This window comes from Chlamydotis macqueenii, chromosome 4 (assembly GCF_036417535.1).
Source record: "Chlamydotis macqueenii isolate bChlMac1 chromosome 4, bChlMac1.mat, whole genome shotgun sequence".
NCBI lineage: Eukaryota > Metazoa > Chordata > Aves > Otidiformes > Otididae > Chlamydotis > Chlamydotis macqueenii.
Genome location: NC_141559.1, coordinates 15,498,837 through 15,508,968, shown reverse-complemented (window position 1 = coordinate 15,508,968; position 10,132 = coordinate 15,498,837). Strand labels below are relative to the sequence as shown.

The window sequence follows — 10,132 nt, the reverse complement described above, 5'->3', positions numbered from 1 at the left end:
CCAGAGCACCTGAAGAAGGGCTTTCACTGCAGCAGTGGATCGTAGCACAGAGCCAGTACTCTTTCTGTTTCTGAAATGGCTACTTTGTGGCCTCCTGCACAGATAGGATCATTCGGACGGACAGAAAGCCGCTGCTCACTAAGCTGACTTAGTTCAGCACGATTGCGGTTAGAGTGTGTTTAAAAAATAATTAAGAAGGGTTTAGCGCTCAACTCTTACTAGTGAACAGAGTTCTGTTGCTAGTCCCAGGTATGTCAAAATTCAGGTTTGTCAGCAGTAGTAAAGAATGCCTCTGGTATTCTTGGTTATCATTACTAGTGCTATACAAATTTCCAAAACCAGCATGATCTGGAGAATGGAAGGAAAAGGCAGGACCTAAATATTCTGAGGGAATTCTGACTCTGGTACTCTTAATCATGGGTAGGGCTAAGGTAGCTGCGTGGATTCATCTCCATCCCCAAAAATCTCCAGCCCTGTTTCTGTCAGTCATACACTTTGGGTTTTACTTCTGGTTTAAAAATAAGTAAACCTCTCCATGAAAATGAAGTATTATAGCTGTATTGTGAGGTGATAAACCAGCTGAAGTCAGGAGGAGTCTATTTTGTCTCAGTAGAAGTGTACTCTGTATGTGTGGTTTTAAAAGTCAGAATTGCACATACATGCTACTGAACCTGAGATTCTCATCTATATAATCTTTTAAATCTTACTTAGGGTTTTTTTTCCACTGTAGAAAATATAATCATGGGTGTGAAATGGGTATAATATTATTTGAAACCATTCTAACTTGAGATGATTAAGAGTGTAACTTGACTATTTAAAATATTTAGGTTGCAAATCAGCTGCTTTGTGTTTTCCTGGAAATTTGCTTGTTTTTTAAAAAAAAAAAAAGCATTTTGAAGTTAGGGTAAAAAAAGTGATAAAATGATGAGTCAGGTTGTCAAAAGCAAAAAAAAATTCTAACAGGTATACATGCTAGTATAATGCATTTTTTTTCTTTGCAACAACTGACTCATGATTTCTATTATGTATTCCGCCAAGTTCAAAGTTTCTTTACACAAAGAGAGAGCTATATGAAACAACCGTGCTTCAAACCATTTTACTTCAATTGTAGTAACAGGTTTTAGAGTTTAAATCATTAACAACCTCTGTGTGAACTTTTATCCAAATGACTGCAAGTCACAAAGAGTGTTTTTCTTTCACGAAGTACCTTTTGTGCTTTCGTGAGACCAAATCCCTCTTCTATTTTTTCTTTTCCCCCCACCTTCATGTCTGTCTTTGAAGAAGGATGTATGATTTGTGAAGTAATGAAAGTGTGTATCAGTTAATGAAAACTGCTATCAGGGCTTCATAATGCACACAGGAATTGCTTCAGGATAAAGCGTCATGTACCTGCATTACAGCAGGGGAAAAAAAGTGAATTTCAGAAGACCAGGTTGCTGTGTGCACTGTAGGAGTGTCATGTAGCAGTTAAATCAACCATTAGGGGTGACCTAATCTTGATTTCCCCCCTGCCCACAGACACACACACTTCTCAAGGAGTTGTGATTTTCATCCTGCTTCCATTCTTCCCACTTTTAAAAACCTGCACTGGAAATTGATCAGAAGCTGATACTGGAACAGCGTACCCCCATATTCACCCTCCTTGTTTCGTAGACTTAATTTGGTAGGGAGGGAGTTGTATCTAATCCCCCTCCCTGCCCCCCACTGAAGTTCAGTTCCAGTAAGCCCCTCCGGCCCCTCTGCTTTGTGAAGGAATAGCTGAGCACATCCGAGAAATTCTCTAGGGTTAGCTTTGCACGAGTACAATTTTTCCTTCCCAACACAGGAAGACAAAATGCCTTAATTTTCATATATATTTTTTTTAAGAGTGGTTATTTTATTTCCCACCAGAAATGGGGGAATTGCAGTGCGAATGGTCGAGACCCACGTATGCCCCTCACACTTTTTTTTTTTTTTTTTTTTAAAAAAAAAAGAAAAAAGAAAAAAAAAAAAGAGAGCGAATTCGGAGCGGGCGCAGGACGGGAGCAGCGCATCCTCCGCCCGAACCCCGCCGGCGCGCAGCGGGGGGCACCTTCCCCCTTTGCTCTGCGCGGGCGTGCGCGCCTGTCTGTGTGTCTGTCCGTGTGTGCGTGTGCCCGCCCGCCGGGCTCTGTGTGTGCGTGTGTCCCTGCCTGCCTCCCGCTGCCCGCGGGCGAGCCGTGAGCGCCGCCGCCGCCGCTGCCCTTTGATCCCGCCGTTAGTGTTAGTTAGGGGCCGGGAGGCGCGGGGGGCGCAGCCCTCGGCACCGCCGCGCCAGCCCTCGCCCCGGCACGGCGCCCGGCTGTGGAACGCATCCCCCCCGGCTGCCGAGGGAATACCGCGACCGGGGACAAGCCAGGTGCACGACCGGGGTGGAGGTTGGGGGTGGGGGGGGGGGTGGGGGGAAGAGAGGAAAAAGAGAGCGAAGAGGGGGAGAGGGAGCCCTTCGCGGTGGCTCCGGGAAGACCGGCTTCAGCCCCCTTTCCCCCCCGGCGAAGAGGGAAAACCCGCCCCGGTTAGCAGCTCTCCCGGGGGCCCCGGCTTTGTGCCTGTCTGTGCCCCCCCCTCCCGGTCTTATTTGATCTCCCGTTAAACCACGGAGGAGAATGTGAAAAAAGGGGGAAAATGCCCAGGAGGAAGCAGGAGCAGCCCAAGCGCCTCTCTTCACGTAAGTGCCCCCTCTTTTTGCCATTTTCTCCTTCCTCCTCTCCTCGTCTCCTTCCCTTCTGCAGCCGCCTCCGCCGTTTCGCGCATTAGTTTAGGGTTACAGAGGTGAAACTGACAAAGACACAGCCTGGGTTATTCCTCTTTTAGGTCTGAGCTAAGGCAGCCATGTTGGTGATGAACAGCCTTGTGCCCTTTTAATTTTTCCTCTCTCTCTCCTTTCCCCCCTTCTTTCTTCGCGTCTCTCGCCCTTTCCTCCCTCTCCCTCCCCTCGTCCGTGATTGTGCATTTGTGTTGGGGGGGGGGGGCGGTGTGGGTTTCTCTTTGGGGCCGGAGGGGGAGGCGGGGGGGGTGTCTGTTTTAGTGGGGTGGGGAAGGGGGGCTTAGCACCGGAGGGGAGGGCGGCGAGAGAGGGGAAGCGGCTGCTGGCGTCTTGTGCGGAACCAGCCGAGAGGTCCGTCCCCGGCTAAAGGTTGCGGCGGGGCTGGGCGGCCCGGGAGTGGGGGGGGAGGCTGGCTGGCGGCGGGGGGCTGGCGGCGGGGGCACCCCACACCGACCCTGCGGCCAACCCTGTACGGGGGCCCGGGCCAGCGGTGGCGGCGGGGGAGGGGGCGGCGGGGAGGCAGAGCGTGGCAGGCGAGGTCCCTGCAGAGCAGAGCAGGGAGAGGCGGCGGCGGCGGGCTCCGGGCTCCTCCTGGCCGCAGTGAAATGAAGGGGTCAGGCGAGCCTCGGGCTTCGGCGGCGCTGCCCCAGGCGAGAGCAGCAGAGCAGAGGGCTAAAGTGCATCCCGATCCTCCGCCCGCAGGCTGCCCGTCCGCACGCACAGACGCGGGCAGACACGCATCCCCTGGCACGGCTCACCCTGCCCTGCTCCTTCTCCCTCCCTCCCCCCTCCCTGTCTATTTTTCTCCCCTCTTTGCAAAACAGTTAACTTTTCTCCCGCTCGCTCTCCTTCCCCCCCCCCCCCCCACTCCCCCCTCATATTAAGCGCTCGGCAGCTATTGAGAGGAAGGCGGAGGGGAGGGGAAGGGACCTAAAAATACCCTGCCCCTGCTTGGCCCCGGGGTTGGTTTAAGGAGAGCGGAGGGGTGGATGGAGGGGTCATTTGTCTGTCTCCGGCACATCTGCTCGGAGCGTGCCTGCAGCCCCGCCGCGCCGGGCTCGGGGCAAAGCGAGAGCCGAGCCGCCGGTGCCGAGCTCGGTCACCGGGAGTTCACCGGGGCGGCCCCGGCTTCTGCCCCGGGGCGGGGGGGGCGCAGCCGCGGGCGGAGCGCGGCCCGTCCCGGTTTCCACCCCCACCTCCGCTATGCGGGCTAAGGGGATGGGGTAGCGCTGGCCGCCGCGCCCCCCCCCCCGCCCTTCCAGCACCACCACACGGGCCGGGGGTGTCGGCGCGGGGGGGCGGCACTCGCAGCCCCGCCAATATTTTTATCTCCTTTTCCTTTCCGCCGGAGTCAAGGGCTTGAGTTGCGGTGGGGGGCTTTTTTCGGTGGGTTGGCTTTTTTTTTTTCTTTCTTTTTTTTTTTTTTCCCCCCCTCTCTTCTTTCCTCCCCCTTCCCCTCCTCTCGCCGTTTGCCCCCGCGCAGCCCGGTGGCGCTCCGCCCGCTGGAGGAGCCGAGCCGGCGGCCCCGGCGCTGCTTCCCCGCGCAGGCTGGCATGGGGGGAGGCGGCGGCAGCGCGGCCCCCGCCTCTGTAGCGCCCCGGCCCCGCCGCGGCGGGCGGGTGAGGGCAGGGGCCAAGCCCGGGCGCGCAGGGCCTTTGCGTGGCCGGGGAGCGGAGCGGCCTTTCGGGGCAGGGTCGGGGGGCGCCGCCGCCGCCCCGGTTTGGCAGAGGCCCTGCGGGAAGGCGACAAGGGGCTCTTGGGGCTGGAGGCGGCGGCGGCGGGGCGGGCGCTGCGGCCGGCCCGGCGCTGACCTTGCCCCCGCCCCGGTGCGGCTGCCCTCCGCCTGCCTCTCGGGCTGACATCAAACCTGGGCTCCATTTTAGCTCGCTGGGGCGTGCCGCTCCCCTGCGCGGCGGCGGGGGCTCGGCCCCGGCGCCGGGCTCTGGTCCGCCCCTGCCTGCGGGTTGCGGCTGGGGCTCCCCGCGGCCCCGACCTCCGCACCGCCCGCGCCCGGGGAAGTCACGGCTGCTTCTGGGCCGGGGAACAATTGTCCTCATTGTGCACATCGAGTTGTGCGTGTGTTATTTCTTGTTTGGTGGCGGTTTGCCTTTTTTTTTTTTTTTTTTTTTTAACGCACGGCCTAATTTGCAGTTCTTTCGGATTAATTACTTAGTTCAATCCACGGGAGTTTTTTTTTTTTCCTGATGTGTGAAACACGCACGTGCTACTCGTCCCACACGAATGCCACTTTTAATGGGATTTGTTTATTTTAATTTCTTTGACAACTAGATCACACTAGATCAAAAGCTGTTATTTGACAATAATAATAATAATAATAATAATAATATATTAGATAATTCAGGAAGAGTTGCAGGAATACTGTTCTAGCCTGCAGTCCTGCAGATCCAGAAAATGGCTTGGATCCATTGCGTTCTGTGTACAAATGCTCTAAATAGTGATTTTTTTTTTTTTTCTTTTTAGCAACACATTGCTTTAATGTGTACTCAGTGCAAAATACACTTTTATTGTACAACTCCTCCTGGTTTTAGCAATACATTTCTTAGAGGAACAGCGTGTGTATTTAATTTTGAAGTATTGATGATGGCGGAGGAATATAAAGCGTGTCATGCTTTACATTTGGAAAAAAGAATGAAAGCAGGTGGCTAATACTGTATCTGACCTTGGCTCTGCCCCATTGCTGGTATCATGCTGAGTTGCTCCTAAGTTGTGTCACAGGTTTCTGCTGGTTCATGAATGCTCTCCAGCACGCCTAAACAATGTAGCATCTTCCGGAATCTCTCTGTGCTATTTTGGATTTTGTTGCAATTGTTTGGGAAATAAATAGTAAGATGTTGATACACAGAATAACTTACGACTGTTACAATGTAACTGAGGAAACATGACTTAGTCTGGCAAGTCCGATGGACTCTAGTATAGCTTAGGTAGGAAGCTGTGTTCTCAGGATCTCCAGGCCTTAATTAATTTTTTACAAATTGTTGTGTGCCCTGAAATGGGCCTGAAGAACGCTGTCATGCTGCTTGAAGTGACAGGATGCAGCTGCTGCTGACCAAAACCCTGATGTTTTGTCCGTTGACCTCATTGGACAGCCCTCGTGCAAACGTAGAGGTAATTTCACAAGAGAAGACCACGCTGCCAAAACACATGCTATGGTGAAGAAGGTCTCTGTACAAGAGTTTGCTAGAGGTGTATCGAGCTGTTGTAACAATTTAATTTACTCGCAAGGGAGTTGCTAGATACTGAAGCTTCAGTGCTTGAAGGAAAGAGATTTATATTCTTAGACCCAATAATATTGTGTTTTAGTGGCATCTCCTTAAAAGGGCAGAGTTAAGGTTGAGCTTTCAGTCATTTGAGTTGTTTACAGCATAATTTAGTTTGGAAAGGTCCTTTGGAGGTCATCTGGCCTAACCCCCTGCTCAAAGCAGGAGGAACCTCAGGGTTCAGTCAGGTGGAGGGGCCCTTGGAAACTCAGATATCAATGTGTGTTGTAAATGGAGTTTCTGTGTGTAAGGAAGTCAAGTTTTGGGAACTGTTTCATCACAGGTGCTAGCAGAATGTCTTCACTCACACTCTGTGAAATACAAGAAAGAGTGAGTGCTTTTTAATTTAAGATACAAGCAAATAAGGAAAGGACTTTGGGAGTTCCTGGACAGACAATGGCTCATTCATACCCAAACTAAATACTACGGCAGTGTAGACTCAGTTTACAGTGACAGAGTTAGGTCCATAAGTTAAAAGTTTTCCCAGTGCACGTGTGTCTTATGATTACTTTTGGATGCCGCTAACTCAGACAAGTAAACTCATTTTCACTGGAATGTTTAAAGGAATTTTGCTCATTCCTTAGCGTGTATGTGTTAGGGTTTTGTGTTTTTTTCTTTTCCTTTCAGCTACTTCACTTAGATTTTGGTTTTTTTTCCTCATCTATTCATTTAGCATCAGAATCTTTAAAATTTATGTATAAACACAGTTTTACTCTGTTTTTCTTCTCCTTTTTGCCTTACTTTCCATTCTACCTCACACTATTATTTTCTTTTCTGAGAATTCCTGAAAATCTATTTCCTCTGAACTGCACAAATGTGACTTGGAAGAGATTCAGCCTGAAAAGTAAAACTTTAAAAAGTTTTGAGGCACTCAAGTAAATATTTAAGATCTAGACCACTATGTTGCTTTAAGTGTAGCAATCAATACTCCTTGGGGTTTGATCCTGTCTCAAAGGCTTGTGAGCAATATAGTTGTGAATGAATGCCACAATATTGTTTATACAGAGCTTGCATTTGTCACAGAGTATCAGGCAGAATTAGATGCTACCTTGAGAAGTTTGAACTGCTACTACTGCTACTTTCTGAAGAATGTGTTTAGTGAAGGACAAACTGCAATGGTATTTTCGGTCAGATTTATTTTGTTAAAAAAGGAGATGCAGAATTGGTACAATATTTGTTTCAATATCAAAAGTTAGATATGTGATAATGAGAGGACATAACTCTTCTTGCTCTCATGGTCAGGTATAGTGTTCCAGATACTGTGTTGAAGTGTTCAGCTGTTTCTGTACAGTAAAAACCCTTAAACTCTGTGAAGCTTTTTATTATATAGATTTTTAAGGCTGTATTATATCATCATCATACTGTCAAACAAATACATTAACAGTGGTTTAGAGCTTTCTTCTTTTTTCTTTCTGCAGCTTGCTTCATTTGATACTTTCTGGTAGCAAGAGAGGATGCATTGGATGGGTTTTTCAAAAGACTTTCCAGTGTCAGAAAATTCTTTACTATCGTTCGGCACTTGAGAGTTGCCTCAAACACAAAAGGCTTTTGCCAGGAACAGGAATCTCTCTTTTAATAGAGCTTATTACCTTACTAGGAGACCTTGCAGGTACAAGGGGAAGCTTTTAAAATATTTTCTATTTACTATTTTTAACCTCTTACCGCTGCGGGGATCATGATGTAGCTCATTGTCTACAAGAGGATCCATGTAGGGAAAATTATTATTCTTAGTATGATTAGGTTAATAATTTCACTGCTGTCATTATGGTTGTCCTGGTGGTACTGTAATGCACCTCTCAAATAAATAGCAGCCTTTTGGTGGATGGAGCAGCATCCACATTACTCCATCTGAAAGCACTGGTCTTATTTTGTCCCTCTCATGATAGCAAAGTAGAGTAGACTTTCCAGAAATGCATTCTCCCTTTATGGGGATTTTTTCTGACATGTAAAGTCTCTGTTCCTTTAAATTTATGTGCTTTTTTTTTTTTTCATTATACAAACTAAGTCGCTTGTATAAAATCATTCGATGATCAATGTCTAAAGCCATTCAGTGGTAGAGTATGTCTTAGTGTTGTCTGATAGTACAAAATAGGAATAAATCACACTGGAGTATAAATTGGACTACCAAAGAGTCAGCATTGTGCTCATTAAGTTATTTAAGTCTTTAGGATCTTATGAATTAGATTTTAGAGGGGGCAGGGGTGCAAAAGATTAAAGAATAAAACCACAAACTTTTTAGTTGGCCAAACAGGAAAACCTGCAGGTAGAGCAGTGGGATGGGAAATGTAAGAACATGCAGATAGAATGCGTTTTTACTTTTAAATTTTAAAATAGATGAAGAAAGAGTATGACTTAATCTTTGTAACAGAGTGATTGTTGTCTTTTTCATATGTAAGAAGGCAGGAGTAGGAGGAATTAAGTTTAGAAAAAAAAAAAGAAGAAGAGCCAGGAGGAGCTGGCTGTTCAAAGTGAAGTATTAGTAATTTCCTATAATTTAATCAGACCAGATCCCAGAGCAAGATAATGAGAGCATGACCTACAAAAGAGGACTTTTTGGAAGTTAAAAGGTTTCTAACATGAAGCTTCACAAGGCATGTGATTTGTCATGAAGCACTGTATAGAAGACTTTTTTTTTTTTTTTCTTTCACGTTGCAAAGAAATCATAATACAGATATTAGTTTAGATGGCTAGGGAGAGCTAATATGGCTTATGCCTGGAATCCTTTTACTGTTACAGCTGTTAAGCTACTCCAGTGTCATGCTCGAAGAGTGTATCTTCTAAATAACGTTTTGTCCTCTTTTCTGGTATTTTTTTTGTTGCCTAGTTTGCCATTCATGGTACATGATTTGTGTCATTTAGGTTTATATATACAAATCCCTTCGGGATGTATGGAGGCTAAAGTATCATGTGTTTTACAAAAAGAATAATATGCAAAAAATTTGGACCACAAAGTAGCTAGAAGCATATAATAGAATCTAGTTTTCAAGGAGATGGGGGGAATTCTCTTCCTCTCTCCTTCTGCCCCGTCAAAGTAAAACTTTTAATTTTTATTCCACTTTAAAAAAAGTTTTCTTTGAAGAATAATAAGTTATGTGGGCTGAAGGAAAGGAAAAAAAAACTCAAAAAGGTGGATAATATCAATTTCCCCAGGGATTTTTTTTTTTAATGTAGTTAAATAATAAAACTTAGACTTGACCCACACTTCAGTTGAAAGGATGCATGCTGCAGGGAACAATCAGCATTAGTTCTGTACATATACGCTGCATTGTGGCTACTGTAATGAAGGATTCAGCAACACGTATCCATAAGCTGACATGAGAGCCTATCTTTTAGTTTTTCTTTTTGACAGGCTAGCTTAGGGTAACAATTATGGAAGCGTTATGCTCCCAAAGCCGATTTCTTTCTTCCTGATATACCTTCAGTAGCATTTACAGGCTGGTATCCTCTTTGGTCTAGACTCCAAATATTTTGAACGTTCAGTCTGAACCTGTCGGCTTAGTAGTTAGCTCTGTTCCTTAGCTTCTCCTCCCTTTCAAGGGATTTCCTACTTGTGGTGTAATTACACTGAGTAGTAGAATCCCAAGTTAAGCCTAATACTAAGACAAGCCTGTTCAGTTTTGCAGGTTAAGAATTCACACAAAGTCCAAGTTTTAATTAATTTTGAATCATGAAGGAGTTTTATGGGGAATTTTTTTGAGAAATATGCAGTCAGGAGAGAAAAACTGGGCTGCATAAATAGTCCTTTCTCTTGTTCTTTTTGGTACTTAGGCAGTGGGGATGGAAGCTGAGGGGAATGAAAGACTAGTGCTGATAGTACAGTAGACCAAGAGAGAAAAGTTTCTATGCAAGACTGATAATCTAGCTGCTGTTTGGAATAAATTGCATTGAAAATGAAAAGGTTACCGAGTGTTAGAGGTCTTGTAATGAATGGTTTAATCAGCAGTTTCAGAAAGCAAATGAGGTTCCAAACATCTGCACCGTTTTGATTCTTTTATTTGGGACGCTCTCTTGGTAGGGTAGAAATAAAAATTTTGAAGCCACTCAAAGCAAGCTACTGTCATAATCTCTT

At 46.7% G+C, this 10,132-nt stretch overlaps 1 protein-coding gene across 3 annotated transcripts in view; it reads left to right on the top strand.

Moving 5' to 3' along the window:
- The first annotated feature begins 2,558 nt into the window (after nucleotides 1-2,558).
- Nucleotides 2,559-10,132, top strand: part of ZNF827 (zinc finger protein 827) — a 110,950-nt gene continuing 103,376 nt past the window's right edge. For all 3 annotated transcript variants that reach the window (XM_086747501.1, XM_086747500.1, XM_086747502.1), the window contains exon 1: nucleotides 2,559-2,686. In XM_086747501.1, the coding sequence (XP_086603627.1) occupies nucleotides 2,644-2,686 (43 nt within the window). In that variant the 5' untranslated portion in view covers nucleotides 2,559-2,643. The remainder of the gene's footprint in view (nucleotides 2,687-10,132) is intronic.